Source organism: Condylura cristata, unplaced genomic scaffold, assembly GCF_000260355.1.
Source record: "Condylura cristata isolate star-nosed mole 26May11 unplaced genomic scaffold, ConCri1.0 scaffold00015, whole genome shotgun sequence".
In the NCBI taxonomy this organism is placed as follows: Eukaryota; Metazoa; Chordata; class Mammalia; order Eulipotyphla; family Talpidae; genus Condylura; species Condylura cristata.
The window spans coordinates 35,507,243-35,534,704 of NW_004567116.1; the positions used below are offsets into that span (position 1 = coordinate 35,507,243).

General features: G+C 51.2%; 1 protein-coding gene across 1 annotated transcript in view; it reads left to right on the forward strand.

The window, feature by feature from the left end:
* DNHD1 (dynein heavy chain domain 1) overlaps positions 1 to 27,462 on the forward strand; it is a 37,158-nt gene that overhangs the window by 7,626 nt on the left and 2,070 nt on the right. Inside the window, exons 6-30 of the mRNA XM_012725064.1 lie at positions 3,662 to 3,789; positions 3,883 to 4,081; positions 4,454 to 4,548; positions 5,048 to 5,255; positions 6,873 to 6,998; positions 7,302 to 7,399; positions 7,524 to 10,410; positions 10,592 to 10,766; positions 10,932 to 11,121; positions 11,371 to 11,659; positions 12,618 to 14,208; positions 14,381 to 14,589; positions 14,859 to 15,063; positions 15,137 to 15,239; positions 18,228 to 18,377; positions 18,617 to 18,799; positions 18,913 to 19,344; positions 19,488 to 19,995; positions 23,793 to 24,044; positions 24,271 to 24,423; positions 24,596 to 24,774; positions 24,900 to 25,871; positions 26,047 to 26,227; positions 26,380 to 26,502; positions 26,595 to 26,796. Of these exons, the coding sequence (XP_012580518.1) occupies positions 3,662 to 3,789; positions 3,883 to 4,081; positions 4,454 to 4,548; positions 5,048 to 5,255; positions 6,873 to 6,998; positions 7,302 to 7,399; positions 7,524 to 10,410; positions 10,592 to 10,766; positions 10,932 to 11,121; positions 11,371 to 11,659; positions 12,618 to 14,208; positions 14,381 to 14,589; positions 14,859 to 15,063; positions 15,137 to 15,239; positions 18,228 to 18,377; positions 18,617 to 18,799; positions 18,913 to 19,344; positions 19,488 to 19,995; positions 23,793 to 24,044; positions 24,271 to 24,423; positions 24,596 to 24,774; positions 24,900 to 25,871; positions 26,047 to 26,227; positions 26,380 to 26,502; positions 26,595 to 26,796 (9,838 nt within the window). The remainder of the gene's footprint in view (positions 1 to 3,661; positions 3,790 to 3,882; positions 4,082 to 4,453; positions 4,549 to 5,047; positions 5,256 to 6,872; positions 6,999 to 7,301; positions 7,400 to 7,523; positions 10,411 to 10,591; positions 10,767 to 10,931; positions 11,122 to 11,370; positions 11,660 to 12,617; positions 14,209 to 14,380; positions 14,590 to 14,858; positions 15,064 to 15,136; positions 15,240 to 18,227; positions 18,378 to 18,616; positions 18,800 to 18,912; positions 19,345 to 19,487; positions 19,996 to 23,792; positions 24,045 to 24,270; positions 24,424 to 24,595; positions 24,775 to 24,899; positions 25,872 to 26,046; positions 26,228 to 26,379; positions 26,503 to 26,594; positions 26,797 to 27,462) is intronic.

Consider the following 27,462-nt stretch of genomic DNA (forward strand, 5'->3'; position numbering starts at 1 on the left):
TTTAAAAAATATGGATGCAGTAATTTCTTGAGATCTCTTTTTCCTAAATTAGAAGGGTTAAAATTTCTAAGCCCTCATGTTGAAAATGACTGTATAATCTCATTTTGTCACCACTTAGCTAAATATTGAATTCTGAATTGCAGTTTTTTTCTTCAAATTTGGGCACTGAACCATTGTCTTCCTCGTGAAGCATTGTGGGCAAATCTGACAGCAGTCTGATCTTTTTCTTTGGAGGTAATATACTTACCAGTTGTTTGATAATGGCTCTTAGATTAGCTCTGTTCCCCTGCCAGAATTCTTATATCTATGTTACATTTCCTGGATCTCTCTCCATTTCTTTTTTCTTCTTCATCATTGCTAATTCTTTTATTCCCTTCTTCCTGAGTTCTGAGAAAATACCATGAGCTCATCTTAGAAACTTCCATTTTCTGAAGTACCTACTCTAATGTACATTGCATTTTATTTGTTTTCTTTTATGGGCAGAGGCTTGCATGTTAACAGGAAATCATGAGAGGAGGTCATGCATTTTATAGCATTTACCTTGGGGTTGGGTGTTGAGGTGGCTTTTCAAAGCCATGTCTGGAGGGCAGAGTGACAAGCAGGGATAAAGGCATCTCTTCCAGTCTCTTGCCTGAGTTTCACATGCTGATGAGCACTGTTCTAGATTACTTGGGGCAGGGGTGTGTGTGGATTTCTTTTGTTCTTAAATTGTATTTAAACCACGCATATTGCCTGTGTCCACATACTGTGTACACAACTCATGTATACAAGTGTAGACAACTGTGTATGGTATATGTACAATAAAGTATTTCCTAGTTTGGTATACTGAAAAGGCTAAGAAACAAAGATATCCCAATAGCTGGGAGCCATAATGTGCTCAGACCTTAGTTTCTTTCTTTTCTCTTTAAAGATTTATTTATTTTATGCATACAGAACTGGAGTACAGGCCAGAGGTGCAGGGGCAGTAAGATGATACACCAAAGACAGAGTAGGGAGCAGAACAAGCAGACTGCTGAAGTACCCACTGAGGGGAGCAGCAGACAGGACAGGAGAAGTCTGCTGTACCATGTGGGTCATCTCTCCAGGGTCCAGAGGATCAAACTGAAGCATCTGCAGCAGCAGCTAGCTTCATGGCCCTGCGCTCCAACCCGTTACACCACCAAGGAGGGCCCCAGGTCTTAGTTTCTGATGTCATCCCCAAAAGAACCAGAGTTCCTCAGAGAATGGGTCCCCTGGCTGTGACAGCATAGGTACAAGATGAACCTGGAATTATCTTGTTATGCCAAAAAGTAATAATGTATTAAATTCTTTTAAGAAGTGACATGAGCATGTCCTAAGGACACTGAATGGACACCAACTGGTCAAGTCTGGACAACTTGAACACTAGAGTAACTATTGCATAAATAGGAATGTATTCTCCTTACTAACAATAATAACAATCAATGAGGGAGAAAGGAGGATCTGTGCTTACAGTGGATGCCAAGAAACAGCTGGTAAATGTGAAGGGAGGCTAGTGAGGAAAGTCATCATTTTACAATCCTCCTTGTAAATATTGAATCAGGTAAGGTTCATGGCTGAATGCCAAATCTGAGGGCCAGTTTGATAAGGAACAGAGTATCTGCACTGAATTAAAGCATCTCCCCCAAAGGCTAATTTTTTTTTATGCAAAGGAGAAAAAAATGCACACAGTAGTTATCTAGTGGAGACAGCAAACAATTTTGACAGGTTGATCAAAATGGACATCACCAGTGAGGGTCAGGTGCACATCATGTGCCTTTAGACGTGGTGCCTGAGGACAAGACTTTGCACATAGCCCAGCTGAGTATAACCTCTATCATTAAAAGAATCATAGAAACACAACATGAGGAATCGATGTCAACAAGGGAGAATGGGAAGTGTGTTTCCAAAATGTCTGTGTTGCACAAGGCAAGAAAAGGCTGTGGAGAATGTTCCCATATTAAAGGAAGTCAAAGACACCTGACACGTAAATGTGGCTCTTGACCTAAGACTGAATGCTGGGCTTGAGGGGGGGGGAAGACTATACAGGGCATTCCTAGGTCAACCAGTATGAAACCAGATTTGCTAAAATGTTACATCAATGTCATACATGGAGTTGATAATTGTGCTATAGGTATAGAAGAGACTATCCCTATTCTTAGGAAATACACACTTGAGTATTGTGGGTTAAGGCCATGCTCTATGTAATGAATTACTGTTTGATTGTATACCCCTGTGCCACACTGAACGTGTAAATGCAAATGACAGAGAAGATGTGTTATCATGTCAGTAAAAGTTGAATCTAAACAAGAGGTATGCAGGCATTCTTTTCACTGTTTTCTAACTTCAAAAAATTAGCAGTCATTTCCAAATATGTTTTAAAACATAATGGAATTTACTAAGTAAATCCACAGCTGATGTCCTCTGGGGGTGGGGGAGGCATTAGCTGGAGTCCCCCAGTCTGTCTGATCTTTTCATGAGCCCGGAAATAGCACATCTGTTTCTTCTTGCAGAGGAAGTTCTTTCCTTGCCCAATATTTGATGTTGAGATAACAGTTATCAAAGTTTCTATGGGTCTTTAGCCAGGTCTTCTGACTTCAGACAAAACCAAATTGAGAGAGTTTAGATTTACTGTCTTTATTAATTTACTTTTGGTGGTGTCAGATCAGAGCTCTGATGGCGGAGTGATTCCCAAGCCTTTTAATATTCTGAATTATCTGATATGTGGATTGTTCACACACATAAACTCAGCAGTCGGGTGCAACCTGTTTTCTCACTCCAGCAAATGTGCTAAATTCAAGGGAGTAAGATGACATTTTGCTGTACTATCCTTGAATAGTACTATAATGATTATGCATTGCAAATTACATTTGAGACATGTGTCACAACTGAATATAAATTATTCAGAACTGGCCAGTAGCTTGTGAAATGGAGGAAGGGAATAATGGCCAGAGGCAAACACAGCAAGGAGTGTCCAAGGCACCACTTAGACCTGATAGTGTTCTCTGGCTCCTGTTTCTTTTTCATATGCATCTCATTGAACTCCCTTACTCATTCGACATGTATTTGTTGAGTTCCTGCTGTGCACTAGGGTTGAGGTTTATCAATGAACAAATGACAAAAGCTGCACCCTCATGGGCCCAACATTCCAGCTGGTGGGGAAGACAGTGGAGGAATCAACACTCTAAGAAGGGTGGATGAAAGTTTCTCATGGGATGGTCTGCATAGGGCTCATTCAGAAGGAGATGTTGGAGCAAGGACTTGCATCTGGTGAAGGAGGGAGCCACATGCTTCCCTAAAGCAGTAGTGCTCTAGAAAGAAAGATCTGCTTGTCAAAGGCTCTGAGCAGGAAGGGAGCCTGCCTGGTGTACCTGAGAAGCACTCAGATGTGGTGTGACTGGAAAGAGAAGGCAAGATGGAGACTAACAGAAGAGGAATGCTTCCTTTTCACTGCTGTCACATTTTCTAGATATTTTTCCCTTAGAGTAACTGTCTCCACCTCCATGGCTGTTCAAAACAATTTTAGATACTACCTCTCTTCCCAGAACTTTCCAGACCCTTCCTTATGTCCCTAATGGCTCTTGTCTGACCATCCCTGTTTTCCCTATGCCACCCCCGTGCCACCCCTGCGCATAGCCCAGGCCTCAGCCAGCCCTGTCCCTAGGGAGCCCGAGCCCCATAACCATGCCGGCCTGTGGCACCCGGCCTATCGTGCAGCAGCAGCGCATCTGGCACCTCTACCGACTTATCTCCGAAAACATGAGCGAGTGGAAGTGCATGGCCTTCGCCAAGGTGCAGACACCCTCCCTTGGAGCTCCTGCCTGGGATTCTGGAGGGGTGGGGGCGGGGAAGGGTCCAGCTGACTGTGACTCCCTCTCCCCACAGTTCAGCCTGGCGATGGCCAAGGAGAAGACCGATGGCTGGTTGACAGAGGCAGCACGGATGAGTGCCAACCTGGGTGTGCCCAGCCCAGTGCTGCAACGCTGCATGCGGATGCTGGAGGAATTCCGCAGCTATCTGCCTTTGCTTAACAAGTTGGACAGCCTCTCCCTGCAGAACATCAGCTACCATGCTCTCCTGCGAGGTGTGTTTGGGTCGGGGAGGACACATGGGTGAGGACACTGCCACCATTCAGTCTGCTGCTGCTCCTGTTGGAAACACCTTCTTCCTGAGGTGGCTCTCTGTCTTTCCCCACACAACAAACATTTCTACCCTCCCTCACTACCAGACCTAGGCTGGACTCAGGTTGGTGTCTTAAATTTGGGCTGAGTTACACTTTGAACCTTAAGTTCTGAGTTCTTTGCTCTACATTGGGCTTTGAGATGTGATGTCTGGGATGGGGAGTTGGGTTGAGCTGGGCTGGGCTGGGCTTTGTGTCAAGGACCTTGGCTCTGTGATATGGGCTGGACTTTGCCAAATACTGAGCGTTGCTCTGACTTGTCCCCTCTGTTTCCAGCCTTAGGACTGGACAGTCTCCAGAACATAGAACTTCTAACACTGGGCCAGCTGCTCTCGTGTCCACTACTGGAGTTTGCAGACCGAATCAATCAGGTGGGGCACATAGTGGGAAGGGGGGTGGCACACTTCCTGGACATGATGGCTAAGGTCTCATAGAGCCAATTGAGGTCCAGCAGCCAGAGCTACTGGCAAGTGGAAGATTGGAGGGGTTTAAAATATCCTGACCTGCCTGAAAGCCAAGAATGATCCTCCTAAGGCTCCAGATAGGTGTCTGATGGGTGGTTCCCAGTTCTGTGACTGAATGTCTCCAAGGCAAAGCAAGCGGGACGCAGCTTGCAGTTGTAAGAAAACAGGATGGTGGATGGGATGTCCCAAAGCAGCAAAGCTGAATAAGGTGTTATCTGCTCAAGGGAGTCTGGACATCGGGTGCCCAGGCAGAGTATGTTGCTGAGGGTCTGTCTTGAACCCTGAGGGCTGCTCTTCCTCTATCTCTGAGCCCTCTACCTCTTTGGGTCCTGGCCCTGAATGCCAGCTCCAAGGCTGTCCCCTGGGCCACAACCTGGTTCTGGTTCCTGAGACCCTGCTCTTCCAGGTCTGGCAGGGTGAAAGGGACCGAATTAAAACCCAAGAGACCCTCCGGCGGCTGCAGCGAGCCTGGGAAACACGCCAGCTGCGACTGCTCAACTTCATCCTGCATGTGCCCTACGAGCCCCCAGCCGGGGAGCGTGCCAAGAAGCAACTGCTCCGCATCCCCCATTGGGAGCTAGTGGAGAAGGATAGTGGCACCTTCATCCTTTCAGGTGAGACCCAGCCCTGCGACTGGGCTGGCCCATGCGAGTCCCAAGAGCAGGGGGTGGAGGGAAGTGGGGAGGGGAGGGGAGAGCCTATTCCAGCTTGTCCACCAAGCCCTGTCCAATCTGGTTTCCCTAGCCGGGGCCCCATCCTTGCTGGACAGCCTGAGACATCAGTTTGTCCTGAGATAAGGTCTTCCATCTACCTCCTATATGCTCTTAATCTTGGGGGCCCCTCCCTCCACCTCCTAACCAAGCCTGGCCTCTTCTGCAGAAGTCCTTCCCTGCTGAGTGTACTAAGACATTCTTCCTGCCACATTGCTCCACTTTTCAGTGTTCTGTCTCTCCACTGTGTCCTCTGCCTTATCTACTCTTTTTCATCCCGTTGTCAAACTCACCTGCCTCCTTTGGGCCCAACACAAGAGCCGAGATTTGTACACAAAAGCCTTGTCCCTCAACTCCCAGCTCCATGAGATGAGTCAGTAGAATAAGGACAAGCGTGCGGTGGCCCACCTAGCGGGGGCCGTGCAATCGCAGAAGGAGGACCAGCTTCAAAGGGTCGGGAGTCAGATCAGGCTAGTTTCTCAGAGGTAGGAGTTTGCTAGACTTGCGAGGAGAGAAAGCATTCTAAGCAAAGGGAAGAGCACATGACAGACACCCAAAGTGGTGTAATTAGGGAAAGGCTCCCTAGAGAAATTCTCGTACCCTATACAGTTGAACCCAAGCATACATTCAAAAGTTAAGAGGGCCAGCATAACATGATGCATACATTGGCTAAAGATTTTTATTTTAGCTTAGAGTGCATAAATGTACCTTTATTTACTAAACTTTCTTTTAAGATTTATTTTATTTATTTATGCATGTAAGAGTTGGGGTGTAGGTCAGAGATGCAGGGTGAGGGGGAGAGGATTCACCAGAGACAGAGTGGGGAGCAGAACTGGAGGATCAACTGAAATACACTGCTGAGGGGAGCAGCAAGTAAGACAGGAGAGGTCTGCTGTGCCATGTGGGCCACCGCTCTGGCCGGGCAGTGATTGAACTCGTGTTGCAGATAGCTTCATAGTACTGAGACTTAACCCCTTTCACCACCAGGGAGGCCCCTGTTTACTAAACTTTTAACCTAAGTACAGAGCTTTGATTTACAGCCAGCTGATAGAATTTCCTCACAGTCTTGCATTATCTCCTAGTTTTGCTTTGAGTTTCCGTAAAGTTGAGCAGTGACATGAAGACACTTGTGAAGTTGCCTGAGTCCAGAACTTTTCAAGATTTGTAATATCATTTTCCAAGTCTTAAAAATTGACTTGCCTAGACCTAATATATCATGCTTTTATGAACTCATCTTTACTGAAACCTTTCATAGTTTCTATAGAACCACTAAGTCATATTAGTGATTAACACACTATCAGCCGATGCTGTCATTAACATGATCATTCACATAAACAGTTCTCAAATACAGACCGAATGCATGATGAACATGCATTCAACCAGTAGAAGAATAATGGGCTTGTGTCTTTCTAGAGAGTAACACTTGACCTGTGAGTTCAATGTGTTTGGAGTATTAGTCACCCCTGCCCCTAATCTCACAGCTCTGCTGTGCTCAGCCAAGCCAACTTAACTCTTCCTCAGATTGCAGCAGCCTTCAGGCTTCTATCCAAGAAAGCCTTCAGGTGCTATACAAGATCCTGGCCACCCAAAAGTCTGGAGACTCTTACAAGATGGCTCTGGAGTGGGTGACCATCATGCACAGTCTGGGTGAGTGCAAGCCTCTAGCCGGCACCTGCAGGGGGTGGCTCACAGGAGTAGGGAAGGGGAGTGCCGAAGCACAGCGTGAGGACCTCCTTCAGGTCAACTTCTTGTGCTGAGGTGGCCAGGTCTCTATCCACAGAGAAGTTCTTCTCCTAGCAAGGGTCCTGCTGAGCGGAGTATTTTGTCTGGGTTAATGGGGCACCCCAGGAAGTCAGGTACAAACTGGACCCTTTGCAGAAGCAAAACCCTGTGCTTCCCTCCCATGTCCCCCCTGGATTTCCCCCCCCCCCACGCCGGTTGTTCACACAGGTGCCCTGCTGGAAGTGTGGGTGACGTTCCAGCAGAAGTGGATTTTCCTGAATAAAGTCCTACATGAGATGAAGATCCAGTTTCCTAGTGTTGAACTGGTACGGGGGTTTGGGGGCACAGTGAGTCCCGGTGGACAAGGTCTCCTGAGTAGCAGGCCTCAGGGCGGGAGTGGGAATGGCCACTTTGCATCTGCCCTCACTTTTACCATCTCCCTCGCCACAGACTGATCGGTTCAAAGCCTTGGATGATAACTTTCGGACCCTGATGCGGATCTCTGTAGCTGACCCTCAGGTTCTGTCACTTATAGTGCCCAGTGCCAAGCGGAACCCTTTCTTCCAAGGCCAGCAGCTGCAGCAACAGCTGCAGGCAGGCTCAATGGAGCTAGAGGGTATCATCACGGCCCTGGAGAGTGTGCTGTATGAGGTGTGTGCCCACTTTCCCCGCCTCTTCTTCCTCAGCAATAGTGAGCTGGTGGCCCTGCTGGCTGCCTCACTGGAGTCATCTGAGGCCCAGCTGTGGGTCCGACGCTGCTTTCCTCACGTGCACGCCGTGAGCTTCAAGTCCCTCTCAAGTGATAAGAAAGACGAGGGTGAGCAGGAGCCGAGGCCGAGCACGCAGACTCAGGTGGAGGCCCTTGCGGTGGTAGGGGCAGGTGGGGAGGAGGTGAAGCTGCAGGAGTCCCTCCCTCTGCATCCAGATCTCCCCAAATGGCTGGCCTCTCTTGAGAAGGGTCTGCGTTTGACCCTGGTGCACATGCTGCAGGACTGTGTGGCTGCCCGTGTTTCTCTGGGCCCGTGCCTGGATGAGGCCTTCAGGCAGCTGCCCCAGCAAAGCCAGTTGCCTCTGCAAGAGAGTGTCCGCCACTGGCTGGATTTGGTTCAGGCCTTCCCGTGGCAGTGTGTGCTGGTGGCAGAGGAGGTGATCTGGTGGGCTGAGATGGAGGAAGCTCTGCTCGAGGGAAGGATGCTGGCCATGGTCCAGAGGCATGTGCGCAAGCTGGAGGTACTGGCATATTTTGCACGGGCCCAGAGGGCCTCCCAGAGTAGGTGGTCCCTGCCCAATGTCCGCCAGAACAGCCTGTTCAGTGCTCTGCTGGTTATGGCGGTGACTCACCGGGATGTGTCACAGCTGCTGCAGCAGCACCAGGTCTGTGGTCTGACAGACTTCCACTGGGCCCGTCAACTCAAGTACCACCTGGGGTCACCACACACCAGCCCGCAGAGCCCCCTACAGAGTCTCAAGAACATCCTATCCACTGAGGCCGCTCCGTCTCCAGCTGCATGCTGGGTGAATGTGCTGGGCCGGTCCTTCCCGTACAATTATGAATACCTGGGTCCCAAGCTGGAGTCTGTGCCCAGCCTGCTGCCTGAACGCCCAGCCCTAGTGTTGTTACTGGCCCTAGAAGAGGTAGCCTGTGGGGCCCTGTTGGGCCCAGATGGTGTGGGCAAGACAGCTACAGTGAAGCGCCTGGCACAGGCCTTAGGTCGCCAGCTGGTGGTGATGGCCTGCTTGCCTCATGTAGAGGCCCAAAGCCTGAGCAAGTACCTGAACGGTGCCTTGCAAGGTGGTGCCTGGCTGCTCTTGAAGGCAGCTCAGCGCCTGCCACTTGGCTTGCTCTCTGCCCTGGGCCAGCGCCTGGCTGAACTGCAGCACCTCTATGCCCCATTGTACCAGAAGGCTTCCCAAAGCCCCAGCACCATCGACCCCACCCAGCCCCAGCTCCTTGGCCATGGCTTCTTTGAGAAGCACCGTGTGACCGTGTGCCTTGGTTATGGCTGTCTCCTGACGCTGCGCTCCCTGAGCTTTACTGTGCCTGCCAACCTGCACCTGCTGCTGCGGCCCGTGGCGCTGAAACTGCCTGACCTGCAGCAAGTGGCAGAGCTGACTCTGCTGGGTGCAGGGATGCGAGAGCCCTCCCGCATGGCCACCCGCCTGTCCAAATTCTTTACCCTAGAGCACCAGCTGCTGCCTGGGCCCCTGCCCTGCCGCTTGCCACTGCTCAGACACGTACTGGAAAACATGATCCAAGCACTAAACGTGACACAAAAGGGCCCCAGGTCTCAGCAGATGCGTGGTCTGGCTGCCGTCGAGGAGGCTGCCCTACTTCGTGCCCTGCTGTGCTCACCTCTGTTCAACATCCTTGATCAGAATCGCTTGGACAGCCTCCGAGAACTGCTCTGTGGCATCTTCCCTAGTGCCAGCCAGGTGCTGGCGGAGCCTGTGACCCACAGGCTGAAGAAGTCACTTGCAGTGGAGAAACTACGGCAGGTAGGCTTGTATCCCAACGCTGATATTTTGGGCTCCCTGGAGCAGCTGAGCCAGGCCCTGGGCCAGGCCTTGGGCATTTTGCTCCTGGGCCCAGCTGGCAGTGGCAAGACCAGTTGTTGGCACAGCTTATTTAAGATCCAGAACCATCTAGCAGCCATAGAGGACGCTTCAACCATGGGCTGCCAGCCTGTGGAAATTACTCACCTGTATCCCAGTGGCCTCTCCTCCCAGGAGTTCCTGGGATGGCTCGAGGGCCCCTGCTGGCACCAAGGCATTTTCCCCAGGATGCTCCGTGCCACCACTCACTATGAGACTCTGGGCCCGAAGAAGCAGGCACAGCCTTTGGTGGGAATCCAGCACTGGATTATATGTGACGGCGCTCCCAGTACTGCTTGGCTGGACTCCATCACTTGCCTCCTCGGCAACCCTCCTCGGCTTAGCCTCCCCAATGGCCATCAGATAGCACGACCCCCAGGGACGTTCCTCTTGCTGGAGGTAGGAGACACCACAGGCATATCCCCCACAGTGGTGGGGCGTTGTGCCCTGGTCTGGTGTGGTGGGGAGCAGACCTGGCAGGGCATGCTCAGTGTCCTGATGGCAGCCCTGCCCCAAGACTACCGCCTGCAGCACGAGACAGTCACTGAGCTCAACCACCTGGCCGAAGTGCTGGTGCCTGCCACGTTCCGATTCCTCAACTCCCAGGGCGCCAGCTCTGTGCTGCAGGTGCACAGGCAGCAGGCCGTTTGCCAGGGAGTGGCTGAAGTCACCAACCTGGCCCGCATCTTGCGCTGCCTGCTTGACCCCCACCTGCGCATCGATGAGGAGAAGGCAAACAACTCAGGTGGGGAGCGGCAAGGGCTCTGGAGGGCACCTGGGGTAAAGCCGGAGGCGGGTCATGGCTTCCCTGGTGGACTTGGATCTGGGCACTGAAACTGAGATGTGACGCAGCCAACCTCTGCTCTCCCCCCACCCCCGCCCCGGCTTTTCTCCACGGGGTCTTCTATTCATGATGACTTCTGCAGAGAACCTCGGCTATGGCATTCCTATGGTCCAAAACTTCAAGTTCTCAAAAATCCATCTGAGCCAGCCCCGGACAGACAGTGAAGACACAGCCACTAAGCACAGGGAGCACTTGCTGGCTATCAGCAGCTTTCTTTTTGCCTTGATCTGGGGCTTTGGAGCTCATCTTCCCTCCAGGTATCCAGGGCTCAGGGAAGGGAGGTGCGGAGGGCTGAGACACATGGACCCTTGGAAGTCACAAGTCAGATGCCGGTGCTGTCGGGAGAGAGTGGAGCATGTCAGTGTGTCACAAACAAAACCACAGTCATTGTCTGATGCTCCCCGGTATGTTCACCTGAACAGGCTCTGGCCCGTCTTTGATGTGTTCCTGAAGAACTCTATAAGTTCCCTCTCGAGCTACCCAGAACCACTGCCCTCAGCTTTAGTGTTTGATTTGCACGTGTGCCCCGAGAGTGGGATGCTGGTCCCCTTCACTGGCAAATACCTGAGCAGTCACATCAAGGGAACAAGCACCTTCAACCCTACTTCCCAGGTGTGAGGGAGGGCGATTGGGGTGGTAGATGAGGATGGGGATGGGGATCATAGAGATATCCTGGGTGGTCCACGCACTCGGGCCCCCTGAGGCCCAGCTGCTCCATTCACTGATGGGTTTTCCCAGTCACAAGGACACGCGAGGTGGTCTGCATGGGCAACTTTAAGATAAGACCCCCGAGACCTACCCTTGCAGCTAGCCATGGTCCTAAACGGGACCTGCCACAGTAAGTCCTGCTCCTTGTTGCAGACCGAACGGCTCTTGTACATGGTAGACCTGCTGCTGTCGGGGGGACACCCGGTCCTGCTGGCTGGGGAGACAGCAGCAGGGAAGTCGACTTTCGTGGAGGCGCTCGTGGAGCCACTTCACCCGTACCTGTACAGCGCCGTCCACCCTGCCTTCAGGACCACCCACCTTCGCCTTCTGCTGAGCCGAGGGGTCCAAGGTCAAGGACAAGGCAGCCCGGGGTCTGGGTGGCACCTGGAGTCTAAAGGCTCCCTGCTCTTCATGCTGGAGGATCTGCACCTGGCTGCGTCTGGTGAGGGGCTGGCAAGAGGAAAGGGAGGCGTCACTGTCACCTGGTCATGATAGAACTCCCCAGCCGTAGTCAGTCACTCTCAAACAGGCCTCCACACACCAAACCCCAGTGCTCCAGTCTTAGCACCTCTCGTCTCCCTACACTTCCTGAGCCATCTGACCCTGCCACGGCCTCCCCCACTACCTCTGAGCTTTGACTGTAGAGCTTTATTTCCCACCGGTCTCTCTTATAAGCATCAGTTGTTTGTCCCACTATCTACTCTGGGTCTCTTGCTCCACCTCAGATCCAACCAGGACCTCATCATCTCTCCCCAAAACCAGCTCCCCTGTGTCTTCTTAGTAACCAGTATCCCATCCATCCAGTCCCTCGAGTCCAAAAGCTTGTTGACACCTCCCCATCTCTCATCAATGTCTGGTCACCCTGTCTCTCCATTCCCCTGACATTCCTGAGACAGTGGTGGGGGTGACTGCAAAGGGGCATTAGGGAACTTTGTGGGGTGATGACAATGTTCTAGATATCATTGGGATGGTGGTCACACAGGTGTATATATTTGTCAGAATTCATCAAATGAGACACTTGACATCATGTACCTTTTATACAAGTCATGTTCCGACAAAGTGGACAGTGAGTGGGCACGCAATATGATGACTCTTTGTGACTGCTCAGCTCCCAACCTGTCCTATTCACTCACTGTCAGTGAATTAATCATTGTTCGTAGAGGTAGGATTTAGGGGAGAAGAGCACAGCACTTTGCTTCTTTCAAGAAGACAGAGAGAGAGAGAGAGAGATACCAACTGATTCAGACACACCAACGTCCAGCACATGAGAGGACAGCGTCCTTCCTGTCAGAGCCCTGTTTGTGTTGGAAGAAGACTCAGGGACACAGGGACAGGGAGGCAGGGCGACACGGTTATGGGGACGTGTGCACATCCTCATGGCTCTTCCTCATGTCCCACAGACTCTGAGATGCGCAGTCAGCCAGTACTGGAGACTCTGCGCCAGGCCTTAGATGGCACCGTGTATGCCCACGGCACGTTGGAGCTGCAGACACTGCACCCTACAGTCAACTTCCTGGCCACCATCACGGTACCTGGCTTCTGTGAGCGGCCCCTGTGCCCACGCCTCTCTAGACTCTTCACGGTGCTGGCCATGGGCAGAGTGACCCAGGCCACCCTGCTGAGCAGGCATGTGCCCAGCATCCAGGCCTGGCTTGAGCGCTTCCCCTCTGTGGAGCTGGAGGGGCTTCTAGCAAGATCTCTGGTCCGGGCCTCTATGGAGGCCTGGGAGGCTGTGAGCAGCTCCTTTCTGCCTTCTCCCTTCCACCCACACTACCGCTTCTCCCTGCACTCTGTGAGTCAAATCCTGGGCAGCCTGCAGCTACTGCCCACCAGAATGGGCCCCCGAGGCTTTTCGGACAGCGAGCGCCACCAGGAGCACTTGCGCCGTGTGTCAGGGCTGCACGGCTCCCGCCTGACGGTGATGATGAGCATACGCAATATGGTGCGGCTTTGGTTGCATGAGGCACAGAGAACCTTTTGCGACCGGCTGGACAGCCTGAGGGAACGCTCCTACTGTGGCATGATGCTCCTAGAAATAGCCCAGAGTGTCTTCTGCTGTGGGTCAGCACCCCAGCACCTGGGCAAGGGCTTAGGAGCGGGGGAAGTGGAGGAAGAGAGGATGCTGGAAGTGGAGTCCGAAGAGGAGCTGGCCCAGTGGGAGAACATCAGCGACAGCGGCAGTGATACTGAGGAGGAGGAGGACCCTTACGGCCTTCAGGTCACCGGTGATTCAGGCCTGCCACTCTCCGCAGAGCCATCGAAGAGGGAGGCCACGGAGACCATAAGTCAGAAGACAAAGCAGGAGGAAAGCATCCACACCTGCAGCTATAAGTCCCAGCTAAAGAAACCTGAGGCTTGGTGGCAGAAGACACCCCGGCTGGACCTGATCTCACCCCTGTTGCTACCAGTATTAATACTGTGTCCCCAGGAAAAACCCTCAGACTTGATTTTCAGTCAGGACCTTATTCTGGAACCCCACTCTAGGAACCCCAATTTTTATCTGGAACGACAGTGGAGGACCCTGAAGGAACAACTAGCCACCTCAGCTGCTCGGCTGAAGCTGAGCCCACACCTTGCTCAGTGCCGCTCCATGACCCAGCATGTGGCCCACCTGGTCCGGGTGCTGGCCAGACCCCGGCAGCATGGCCTTCTGATCTCAGGGGCTCCTGGTACTGGGCGCCATACTGCCGTCACTCTGGCAGCTGGCATTGGTCAGGCCAGCCTCTTCCATCTGCCATCGGGCCCAGAGGAGGCCATTCTCCAGTGTCTGCGGGATGCTAGCTGGCATGCTGGCATATTAGGCCAGCCAGTGGCCCTGCTAGTGGCCAGGGGCGTGGATCTTACCACCCTTCATCGCCTGCTGGCCTTGGCAACCTCAGGCAGCTTCCCTGACCAGTACTCAGAGGCGGATCTGGACAACATCGAAGAACATGTCCCTAGAGACAACCTTAGCATCAAGCAAAACTTCAGGAAGGATATGCTGTTGCAGAGGTGAGGCCAGGAACCCTGTATGAGGACTGTTCTGGGAAAAAGACCAAAATCAGGTCTAGGGGTCACCGTGAAAGCACAGAAGACCTGGGCTGAGGGATCAAGGTTGGGATTGGGGCCTGGAAAGGGCAGGGGGGGTGCAGGGGAGGCTAGTGTCTGAGCCCATGGCCCACAGGTTCTACCAGCAAGTGTGTAGCCACCTGCATCTGTTCATCCTGCTCGAAGATGACCAGGTCCGTGAGAAGCTGCCCTCTACTCTTTTACTGAGGCTCCTTCAAGTGACTGTCGCCAGCATTGACCGCTATGAACCTTGGGACCAAGCCACCCTGGTCAGTGTGGCCCAGCACTACCTGGAGAGTGCTAGGAGTCCGCCCCTTAATGACGGTGAGCCCTCTTTACCTGTGCTCACATGCATCTCAGCCAGGTTCTGAGGAGGTTTACTGCTTAGGTCTGTCATCCTCTCTCTAGAATCTAGGCAACCCCTTCATCTTTTCCGTTCTTTTCCTGAGCCAGGAGGAAGTGCCTGTGCTGTCTCTCCCCTCCACACCCCTCCCCACTCTTCTCCTCTCCTCTTGTCCCCCTTCTACTCCCTCCCCTCCCTTCTCTTCCCCCCACAAGCTTACAGGTCCATACCAAAGCCATGCCTGTTGCAGATTCCATGATGTACCCAGACCTCCAAGCCTCAGTTCCCAGTGTGGCCAGAGTCATGGCTCTCATCCACCTTTCGGCTGCCAGTTACCATGGACACCTGTGCCCTGCATTGCCACTCGTCACCCCCAAGACTTTCCTAGACTTCCTGGGCACCTTCATGCAGCAGCAGCAGCAGATGATACTGCAGATTAGAGATAAGGCTCACCTGTGAGTAGCACCTCCCCAGCACTGTAGCTCCTCCTGCTCCCCAGATCCCCTCATTGGCACCTTGTGTTTCCAGAATCAACAATGCCCTGTGGAATCTGAAACTGATGATTGAGCAGCACAAAACCTTTACCAACCTGGTCTTCAACTTGGAACAGCAGCTGAAAGTTTCCCGCAAGGTAAAGGGGAGACAATTAGAAAGCAGGCACAGCAGGGTCAAAGCAGGCACCCAAAGGGACTTTGGAGGAACTAACCAGACTGAGTCTTAGTTTTTGTCTCCCGAGAGTCCTCAAAGGCAACTCTCTAATCCTTGATGCCTCCCCCTTTAGAGCTCAGGCTCAAAGTGCCCAAATATCTCCTTCTGGTTGTCCCAAGCACCTGATTGTGTGATGTGCAGAGGCCCCCCCAAGATCTCTGCGGATTTCCACTGGAGACAGGGCAGTGGTGACATTCTCAGGGTCACCTCTCTCTCTTACCCTCTCCTCCTGAAATCACTGGGCACGCCTCTTACATGGTGGTCTCTTCCCATGCCACTGTTCTTATATGTTCCTTCCACAAAAGTACCAAGTAGATACCGGGTTGTTTTGTACGTGGGGAACAGTGGGTGGGTAACAGCAGCAGGGACCATTTCCATTCAAACACAGAACCAGAAATAGATTCAAATGCTAGTGCAGACAGCAATGTTTTGAATTCCCTCTGTCATGTGTCTCTCTACAGGAGATTTCCCAGTGACGGGTTCTTCTTCCCTCTTCTCCCTAGTACCTGCTCCCCAATGTTTTTCAGCAACTACACTCTTCCTTTGGAGCTTTCCAAATACAACCCTCATGTAAAAGGAGATATTTTTCTAGTTTGTAGCTTGAATCCTGCTGCTTCCCTACACACAGCAGTGTTCTTGCTTGAGTGAACAGGCCTCTCAGATCTAGCTAAAACTGCTGAGTGAGAGACCATCACTCCTACTGCAGCCAACTACCCTCAGGTAAAGGTGATTTTTCCGAGAGAGAACTTTTTTTTGCCTTTTGTTTTTAATAAGAGGAATCCTGATATACCTTTTTTATTTTTCCTTCCTACTATATAAAACTTTGATGAAGGTTCAAGGGTAACTACTAGAGGAGTGAACTAGTGATTAACTCCCAAGCACATAATCTGACTGACTTGCCACTGGGCTTTTAGACCTTATGGCTCCAGTAGCGTGGCCTGTGTGCCCTGAGGGTGCCACCCAGGGTCCCACAGCTCCAGGGTCCCACACTCACACCATCCCCCTGTTCAGGGATTTCATTTCATTTCATTGTGGGAGGTGCTTCCTGGGGTTCTCATGCCTGCTACCAGCTGCAGAGATGCAGTAGTTTGGATTGTATGGCCAGAGCCCACTGGAACATGGCAGAAAAGTTCATAAACAGACAGGAATTCCCATGTTTTCCAAATTCTGGTTTCCTGTCTGGACCCTACCTTTTCCCAAGACTTGTTGATCTGTCTCAGGGGTGCTATTATTCTTTGATCCATCCCTGGATCATTATATTAGAGTACATCAGCCCAAAACATGGGTCAGAGTTGTTCACAGTCCCAGACGTTTGTAACATTCCATGTCAGGTCCTCAGCCATTCTCTCCATCGCCACAATCATTGGTACTTCTTTCAGGGTTCCCCACCACAGGAAATGGCACCACCCATTTAGTCATTTAAGCCAAAGCTCAGGAGCTGTTCTGGATCCATCTCTGTTTTCTCTGTCATATTCACTTAGCTTATTTATTCATTGTTATACTCAACAAAAATGAATAGAACTCCACATTTTTGGTACAGGCACACATTAATAATTACATGTATGTCTGTATCTCAAAGGATGGATAGATGGATGGATGGAATAAGAGATGGAGTCAGGGTGACAACTAGGTTCCTTCTTTGGGACACTTGGGTATATTTTGCGACAGTTATCTGAGAAAAAGACTGCATGAGGGCACAAGATTCCAAGAGATCTAAGGAGGCATGGCTGATATGTTTATTCCTGGGCACTTGGGTACGTGTGAGAGCAAAGAGGAGATGTCCACTAAGCAGGTGGAACCTGGGTGTGGCACTGAGAAAGAAATGTGGGAGGACTGATGATCAAAGTCATGATATTAGGGAGGGAGCATCAGTGTGGAAGGAGCATCAGTGTCAAGGGAGAAGCGAAGGGGGCTCTGGAAAACTGAGAAAGAAAACTAGAGCAATTGGAGAAGCCAAGAGAGAGCATGGCATCGTGGAGTCCAGGGTGGAGAACAGGACAGAGGGAAGTTTCTCCTGTGACAAATGCCACCAGGTGCCAGGTGAGAGAAAGACTCATCTAGTGGCTACGCATGGAGGCTTGATTCCAGATGTCCTGGCTCTGTGTACTGGGTCAAGAGAAGTAGCCACCCACTGGGGGCTGCATTGCTAGATGTACAACTAACAGATCAATAAGTGGCATGTGTATCTGTGGCATCTTGGGTGCGCAACGTGGCCACCCTCACCAAGTGAAGGGTAGGCTGGAGTTCCAAGTCTTTGGGGTCTTCCTGTTACAGGGCAGGGAGAGAAGGGCAACCCTGAACCCCCAAACCTGCCTGCTCTAAATAGGTCCTGCCATCTGCCGCACCGAGACTAAACATATAAGACTTTAATGGAAAGGAACTTTAATACAGTGAGTATACAGTATGGAACGCAAAGAATATGATTTCTAAATCAAACACCTGAAGTTACCCATCCCCTCATGGGCAAAAGTCAACCCAAAAGGGATTGGTCCAAAGCAAGGCCTGAAAGCCTGCCACAAGCCTAAAGCACCTTATGGCTGGGACCCATAAAAAAGGGTCAGAAATGGCCAGACAAGTCTGGGAGGAAAAGAGCAAAATCAAAATCAATATAAACATTGCCATAGTCACCTCCCTACAGGTATCTCACCCACATCTGCCTTAACCAGTCCAGGCCAAGAAACAAGCACGGTTTCTTCATCACATGCTTGCTGCTCCATGTGGCTTCATCAGGTCTCCTTCTGGCTCCCCATCCTTCTTCCTTCCTCTTCAGAGTCCTTCTCTTTTTTTTTCTCTGCTCAGCTCCACCCTCCAGGGCAGGGAACCTGGAACTTCCCCTTTTCTTAGGGACCACCCTGTTACATTCCCACCTGGCCCAGGCTCTGGAGCTACAGAGCCTACATCCTGTTCACAGAGCCTCAGCACGTTGCACCAACAGCTAGAGCAAGACAGGCTTCAATATCAGCAGCTGCTGACGGAGAGCCGGCATCAGGAGAACCTCATTGAAAACCTGACCAAGCACCGAGATGCCCTGCATGCCCAGCACACAGCATTCCTGGAGCAGGTGGGTCTTCTCGCTGCCTGCCCTGCAGGGTTCCTTTCTTGGATGGGGACGACCCTGCAAAGAATGCCTGGAGAAGAGGATGGGGCAGGGTGACCAATGTCATGGAATGTCCTGGGGAAGGGGCAAAGGGAATTGGATGGCTTGGCGAACGGTTCCTTGTGGGGGCCGTGATCCTGGCAAAACCCTGAAGAGAGATAACAGTTCGGAGCTCAGGCCAAGAGTGTCTCTTGATCATCTAGATGGGCACAGCATTTCAGGGGCCCCTAAGCCAGCTACAGGTGGCCGACTTTGAGGAGATTCGGAGCTATCGAGCACCCCCAGAACCCGTGGTCCGGGTAACTGACGCACTGTGTGAACTGTTCCACCGTAAAACAGGCTGGGCCAGTGCCAAGCAGCTGTTATGCTCTGAGGACTTCTATCAGGTAGGCAGAATGGAGCACAGTAGAGGAAGAGCAGGGAGACTTGGTAGTGTTAGACTGTTGGGGCAAGGTTCAAACATCTACGTCTTCCCCACCTCTCTTCATACTCCCCCCAGGAGCTGGTGTTCTTCCCCAAGGACAAGATAACTGACTCGGAGCTGATAAAGCTAAAGCTAGCCCTGAAGGCCCCAGGCATGAGTGAGGCTGCCTTGCAGGCCGTGAGTTTGCCTGCAGCAAGCCTAGCAGCCTGGCTCTGGGCCATTCTGCGCTATAGTCTCGCGCAGCGCCGAGGGCTGCCCACGGGCCTGCTGCTGCAGCAGGTCGAAGCGACGCTAGCTAAGGAGCAGGCCCGCATGGGTCACTACCAGTTCCAGGCCCAGCAGATCCTGGAGCACACGCTGGCGCTGACCAAGAAGGTGCAGTCCACACAGGCCTCCCACTGCCACATGGCAGAGGATCTCAGCTGGGCACAGTGTAGCCAGTACCACAAGTGGCCCATAAAGGCCGCACTGCTGACGCCCATCTATTCCTGGACCTCAGATATTCAGGTGCCAACCCTCCCAGGTTCACAGCTGCACCCCTACCCCACCCTCTGCTGCTCCCTGGGCTCTCAACTGCCTCCCTCTGTCCCACTCCACCATCTTTGTCAGGCCTCTCTCTGTCAAACCCTCTGGTCTTCCCTTCACACCAGACACTGCAGGAACACTGCGTGACCGTATTTGGAGATGCCCTCCTGTGTTCAGCTGCCATCACCTACCTGGGCCACTTCCCAACACAGCGACGCCAGGAGATACTAGACAAGTGGCTGGCACTGTGCAGAGGCTTTCAGGAATCCCTAGGCCCAGACGACATGGCGCAGGCCCTGAAGCAACACCAGAAATCTGGCAACGATGTCCCTCCTCCAACCCCCCTGCTGTCCACACGCACTCCCTTCAACCTCCTGTTCTTGCTGAGCTCGAAATCAGAGCAGTTCCAGTGGGACCGAGACCTGAAGCCCCAGGCCAAGTCAGCCCGTCTGGCAGGCCTGTTTCTACGAAGTCGCACCCACTACCACAGTTGCCGCTGGCCTCTGCTGCTTGACCCCAGCAACCAAGCCCTCATCTGGCTGGACCCACTGCCTCTGGAAGAGACTAAGTCCACGGGCCCAGATGACGGGCCCAGAGGCAGAGGTAAAGCCAGGGATAGACAGCACTTTTCAGGTTTCTCAGCTGCCCAACATTCTCAGCTACAGGTGATCTCCCCTTTCAGAATGAAGAAACGAGATTATTTCAGGTTATTCTAGGTTTCTCCAGTCTAAGTGATACTGATTGGTTAGTTTTGTTGACATTTTTCTGACTCTTATTACAGTGATCTCAAGACCATGAGCTCTCACACAATGGTCTGCTCAGTGTGATTGGAGACTCGTTCTACAGCTCAGAACTTAACTATCCATATTCAGGAATTCCGGAGAAATATTTCGAATGACTCAGCATGGACCAGGGACACATGTGGGTGGGATGTCACAAGAGGCATTTCCTAAGGGAAGGAAGCAACAGGTGTTTATTTCTCAGAAGAGGTTGGGGCCTCCCTGGTGCTGGGGTTAAAGTCTCAGCACTATCAAACTATCGGCAGCCACTGCAATGTGAGTGAAGTAAATCTGTAACTGTAATAAATTTTCTGTTTAGAAATTGGAAAAGAGTAAAAAATGCACACTAATGTGTTAGTCTCTTGCATGTGCAATATAATGGCAGACAGAGACAGCAAGGCAAATGGAGTGAGCTCTTGTCTGGCCTATTTGGTTGCCCTAGATTCTGATAAATAGCATAATTTTCCGTGTTATTGTCCCAGGCCTATATGCGAAAGGAAAGATCAGCATCTCCTTTTGTAGCTGTTTGGCCTTATACATCCACTTCCTGTTGGAATGGGAATGAGGCTTTGTATTTACCTTAAAATTAAACAAAACCAGATGACTTGCTACGAAGTGGGATATTTTCTGGCTAATCCTTATAAATCTCTCCTTTCCCTGCAGATTTCATTTATAAGGACTCTATAAGCTATTAACTAATGCCTGGGAACAGTTTCAGAACTTAAACCATTTCTGTCTCTTAACACTGGTTCAGGGAGCTCCATCATTTCCTCCGAGCTTTGGTGTAATTGTCATTCTTCTCAACTTCAGATGTCACCCCAGAGCAATAGTGCAAAAACAGAGCCGTGAATTTAGCAAACTGACTGTGGAATGGAATCCTCTTACTGTGGAATGTACCCAAATCAAAAGAGAGAGGGAGATTATCATCTCTGTCAGGCCGAAGGTGCACAGAGAGCCTCTTGTGATGGGCCCAGATGATTGGGCTGCCCTAATTTTCCACGCTCCTCCAATAACCTGTAATTTCCTCTTCCATGCAGGATAGATAGAGAACCATTTCTACAAATTAGCAAGGTACATGAGTATCTGATCATGTGTAGATTGAAAATTCATGATATGCCAAAAAAAGGTTTATTTCTGGAGACTTTTCTATCACCTAAGTAGAGATGTAGTCAGCATGCTCTGGTATTTCCCACTGAAACCACAAAGACTAGAGGTGCATGGTCCCAGAACCATGAGATAAGTCAACCTCTTCCCCACCATATTGCTCAGCCACCTTCCCAGGAAAGAAAAGGGAAATCCTGACTGGCCACATCCTCACCCCAACTCATTGTATCAGTTGGGAATTTTCTAAGTTGCCAACAACAAAAGCCCAGCCTATCTTGGCTTAAACAAATAGGAATTTATTTATCTACATTATGAGAAATACTAAAGCAAGCAGTGTTAACTCCAAGCATCCAGATTCTTCTCTTTCTGCTCTGTAGCCTTAGAAAGTTGGCTTATTGTAATGCGCCATATGGTTCCCCCCCCAAGATATCCGAAGTTTAACTCCCAGAACCTATAAAAGTAAACATTTGGAATTAAAGTCTTTACAAATGTAATTAAGTTAAGGACCTTGATGAGACCACCAAAGGTTATTTGGTCCAATTACAAGTGTCTTTATAAGAGGAGAGACAGAAGAAAAGACACAGGTATATAAAGGGAAGACCATATGAAGATAGAGATAGAGTTCAGACCAGAAAACTCTTCAAACTACTAAAATCTGGAGGAGGCAAAGGCCTCCTTGGTGGCTCAGGGGTTAAAGTATCTTCACTAGCAAGTTATAGCCAGCCACTGTGGTATGAGTTCAATCCCCAGCCAGGGAGGTGACCCATATGGCTCAGCAGACCTTTTGTCTCACATGCTGCTTCCCTCAGCAGTGTATTTCAGTGGATCTGCTTGGTCTGCTCCCCACTTTGTCTCTGGTGAATCCTCTCACCACCCACCACCCACACACACCTCTGACCCAGTTCTTGTATGCCTACATAAATAAAAATGAATCTTCGAAAAAAGAAAAATAAAACTGGAGGAGGCAAGGATGGAGTCTCCCTTAAAGCCTTTGAGAAGGAATATATCCTTTCTGATATGATTTTGAATGTCTTGCCTCCAAAACTGTGAGAGAATATGTGTCATTTTAGGCCACTAAATCTCTTGTAATCTGTCACCAAATCAACTGCTACCTCTCCATGCACCATGACAGAGAGTGACTAACCCAGAGGTAGGCAGACTCTGACCCTATACTCATTGCCCTCTGGGTCACTCCCATGAGTGTTATGAATTGTTATGACATGACAGGAGAGACTGTGCAGATGTAATTGAGGTTACAGATCAATTGACGTTAGGATAAAATTATTACCCTGAATGGGCTCAGCTAATACATGACCCTTCAAAGAAGAAAGGGAGAATTAAGAAAGATCTGAAGCCCAAGAAGGATTCTTGGGCTACAGGAAAAGTATTGAAAATGATAAATTTTGTAAAAAAAAAAAAAAACAAAAAAAACCAGTAGACCTGGAAGATGGCCCAATCCCAGATGAGAGCTGAGAAGCCAGTCATGTTGTACTGGTTTTTAACCTGTTCAGCTAGGAGATTAATGGGTGTGGATTTGAGCTTCTAAATGTGTGATAATTTATTTAAAAAAAAAAATAGGAAATGAATATACCAAGCTTCACTTGCCTTAAATGCTTTACTACTTTTTAAAAAATCTTAAAATTTTTCATACTTAAAAAAAAAAAAAAAAAAACAGTGTCTTTTCCAGCCCCTGCAGAGGAGGCACTGGAGAAGCGGTGGGGGATGATTGTTGGTGAGCCAATCATCTGTGTACAACACTTGACACAGGATTTGGCCCATTGCATTGTTTATGCACTGCTTCCAGGCTCCAATTTTGGTAGTGGAAAAAAGCCATTTTAGCAATGGCACATCTAATTGTTAGTGATAAAATTAGCTCAGGCATAAAAGAGAAATGCTATGATGCTTCCAAGCAACCTACAGAAAAGCAGAGATGGAACCAAATTCAGGGATGACCAGACACCACTCCTGGCATTTCTGAGTTAGAATAATGGTAGCCAGCACTCATTGAGTGCTCATGGGGACCTGTTACATGCTTCCTATATGTCATGTCATGGTATCTTCCATGAGCTACTCACTGGTATCACCCCATTTGCAGATAAGGGAAAGGGGGGATACAAAGAGTTCAGACACCTTTCCAGGGTATCTTCCTGCAACTTCCCTGAGATGGAACGCTTGGCACTCCCCAGGACCCTGACTCCTATTCTTTTTTTTTTTTTTTTAACATTTATCTATTTATGCATATAGAACTGGGGTGCAGATGAGAAGTGCAGGGACAGTGAGAGGATTCACCAAAGACAGAATAGGGGGCAGAACAGGCAGATCGACAGAGTACACTGCTGAGGGGAGCAGCAGGCAGACACCTGCCCATCCCCCACCCCCCCACCCCCCACCCCTGCAGGGGGTTGAACTCACATAGAAGCAGCTGCAGCTTGCTTGCAGTGTTGTGCTTTAATGTGCTGCGCCACCAAGGAGGGCCCCTGATCCCTCCTCTGAAAAGAGCTCCTTTGCATCTTACTGCCACAGGTAAGGGTTCTGTGAACAACCAAGAGGCAGACATGGAAAATGAAGATGACAGCAGTGAAGAGGATGATAAGGCTGTTGACGCAGCAAAAGAGAAGGCAGAGGGAACTGAAAATGAGGAGGGAAAAAAAGAAGAAAAGCAAGAGCAAGAGGAGAAGGAGACAGAGCGTCAGCAGTCAAGGCCAGCCCCAGAGCCGTCTCTGCCTGTTCCCTACCTTAGTGTGCTCTCAGGCTCTGACCCAGAACTGGGTTCTCACCTCCAGGAGGCAGCTGCAGGTGGTGAGAACTGGTTTTCCCCGACTCTGTGGTCCCATAGGCCTCTCATACCCCAGTCTGACCTCATCACCCCTCCTCTGATCCCTGGTACTAACCCTGTAGAAGAGCCACACAGGAACCATCTAGTCAGCTGGAAGGGTGCAGGGTAGCTGGTCAGATGTTGTGCCTGGGGCTGGGGTGGGGCAGCTGCTGGCATGGTGGGTAGGGTGTCCTTGCTGTTCCCTCACAGGCCTGCCTGTGCTGCTGACCCACATGGAGCTGGGCCTAGAGTGCCTGGAACTGCAAAGGCTACTGCAGAGGGAAGAGCTGAAGCCACCTGAGGTGCAACCTGGTTTCTGTCTCTATCTGAGCACTACCCTCCCCCTCAGTGCCTTGGGAAAAGGTGAGGCCCATTGGGTACATTGCCAGCATGGTTTTGCAGACACAGAACACCCCCAGCTTCGCTAAGCCTGGCCCAGGGCAGGCTCAGGGCTCAGCCATACTTCTGGTGTACCCCACCCCCTGCCTCTGCCAGGGAGCAGGGGTTAAGTGTTTCTCTCTCATATGACCCCAAGTGCTAGGCTATGAACTGCTGAAGGGGCTGAACGTGCTGGATCTGAGCTGGAACGTGGAAATCCTAGAAGAACAGATGCTGAATGAAATCATGTGTGTGGAGTGTCCTGAGCTCAAAGCCCGCTGGCAGGACCTACAGCTCAGAATCCTGGATACTTTCAAAGCTGTGGAGGCCACTGAGGTGCTTGGGGACGCTGTGGGTGGGGATAGATTTTGGAGGGACCCAGGCATGGGACTGGAGATGAATGAAGATCATTGGGAATGCAGTGGGAAGGGCCAGATCAAGCAACCAGTCCCTGTGTGCAGGAGCAGCAGCTGCAGATGCGGTGGCTCCAGACACCCAAGAGTCAGAGACCAGCCAAGTTCCTGCGAGACATGGTGAGGTTCCAGGCAAAGCTGGTTCAGCTCCGTGCCAAGTATGAGGAACTGGAAGACCAGAAGCAACAAGAGATAGTATTGTGGCTACCCTATCGGCAAGTGGTTTGGCAGGGCATAGCCATTATAAAAGCCCTTCACCCACTGCAGAACCTGCTGCCACCTTTCTGTATGAGCCCAGAGAAGTGGCTGGCACTCACCAAGCAGACTTTGCACAGCATGAAGCACCATGAGGTTTTTCAGAGCAAGGACCTTCCCAGATACCTGCTGCATTTGAGGAACAAGCTGACCCGCAAGCTGCTGGACAGCACTGTGGCTGCCCTCGGCCGAACCCATGTACCCTTGGTGGGTGCCCTAGCAGCTCTGGCTCTCCTGCAGGTGGTGAAGAAGGCACCAGAGCTGGAGAGGCTGGCATTTTGGCCTGGCCTGGCGGCTTCTTCCAGCACAGGCTACAGCAAGTCAGTGCCAGGTGTGGTTCGGCCGAGCTGGCTAGGGCTGAGGGCCTGGTCCGAATGTGGGATGTTAGAGATGCTGCCCCCATTCGCTGGGCTGCGGGCATCACTGGCCAGCCACTCTGATGTTTGGCAGGATTACCTGTCACTTTCATCCACAGTGCTGGGTCCCGCACCGGGGCCTGGATCTAACCCCCTTAGCCTCCTCCAGAAGCTGATCCTGTGGCGCGTGCTGCGGCCGGACTGCCTGGCAGGTGCCCTGGCAGACTTAACCACCAGTCTCCTGGGCCGGCCCCTGGATGAGAACCAGGGGGCCTCCACGCTATCCTTTGAGCAGAGTAAGGCTACTCAGCCCACGCTGATCTTGTTGCCACCACCTGGTTACTCCTCAACCACCCTGCACCCCCTGGGTGTCATCCAGAAAATGGCTGCCACATTTAAGCAGGTTGGAGTCTTCTGGCCTCTTGTGGGTTGGTTGGAGTGTGGGTGTCCCCTCCAAGCACTCTCATGGATATTTCTGGGTTACTCAGAGACATTTGGGATCACGCTAGCATGACACTGGGTCTTCGGGATCACCCTCGGGTCACTGAGTTACTTTGCCTTTTCTCTACTGTCCCCACGGGCAGAAGCAGCTGCAGGTGATAGCCCTGGGCTCTGAAGCCTGGGACCCCATCTCAGCTGTGCTCAGCTCTCTAAGCCAGGCTATGTACAGAGGGCACTGGCTGGTGCTGGAGAACTGTCATCTGATGACTCGCTGGCCAAAAGAGCTGCTACAGCCCTTGCTGGGCCTGGTGAATGGAGCCAAGGGTGCGTTTGTCCGTCTTGCATGTGGGCCTAAGTTTGGTCTCTCAGGCCTCTGGGCTGACCCCTCAGCTCCAATTCTGTCCCCTGGTATCATCGTAGATATGTGTCTGAGCCTTTGTCCAGTCACTGATCTTGGTCTCTTGTCTGACCCCTAGTGGTCTCTGGGCTGGAGTTAGAGCTGCTGTTAGCTCAGCCTGAAGGAAAGAATGTGGCCTTTGTCCACAAAGATTTCCGTCTTTGGCTTATTGTGTCTGCAGAGGCTATTGATTCCTTACCAGGTGAGGAGCTTCTCCCGCAGGCCAGGGGGCACTCACATTTGAGAGGGAGGAGGACGGTGCTGTGCTGACTCAGCCTTCTTCTTCCTCCCCAGCTGTGCTGACTCAGCACTGCAAGCCTGTTTTCTGGGACCAGTCCTTGGAGCTGAGCCATGTGCTGGTAGACAGTGTGGAGCTAGCCCAGCAAGGGCTCTCAATGCAACCCTCTTTCAGGGCGCTGCCTCTGCTCTTCCTACACAGCCTCTTGCTCCACAGGCAGCTCTATGGAATGAAGCTGCAGGCACACCGGGGGCGCTGGTGAGGGACCCCACGCTGCCCACTCTGCCAGTCATTCATCATACCCTGAGATTTCCCATGTATGGGATGAGTAGGACCAATTCAGCTCGGGGGGCTCCAAAGTATAAAGGCAAGCAAGCGAAAGCCCAGAAACCTTTCTCTAAGGACTTGGGGGCCTTGCTTTGAATTGGGTCTGGAACACAGAGGCCAATCAGGAGACAGGACCTTTCTGAGCAGGAGGAACTAAGCTCAGCAGGAGGGATAACTTAGAGTAGCTGAGGAGGCTATTTGAGGTGGGGCTTGAGGGGGAGAGATGGGGTTTATAGAAAAGGGACCTAAAGATCATGACAAGGAACCTGACATCCCAGGAACAATGGGAAGCCACTGCAAGCTTTAAGTGGGAGTAGAAGGGTGATCTTATTTGCCTGCAACCGGCTCCAGGGTGAAGAAGGGGCCTGGCGAGGCAGGGCTGGATGTCAGCAGCTGTGGAAGCTCTGGCAGTCTCGAGAGAAGAGATGATGGTATGGGTGGCAGAACCAGGGTGTCACAGGAGAGAGTAAATGTGGGGTAAGGATGAAGGTTGGGTGGACCTTGGATTTCTGCCTTGGATCATATGAGCAGTGGAGGGAGGGATGATTTCAGTTAAAAACAACTTGTATTTAGAGGGCAAGTGGCGATGGTTAATGA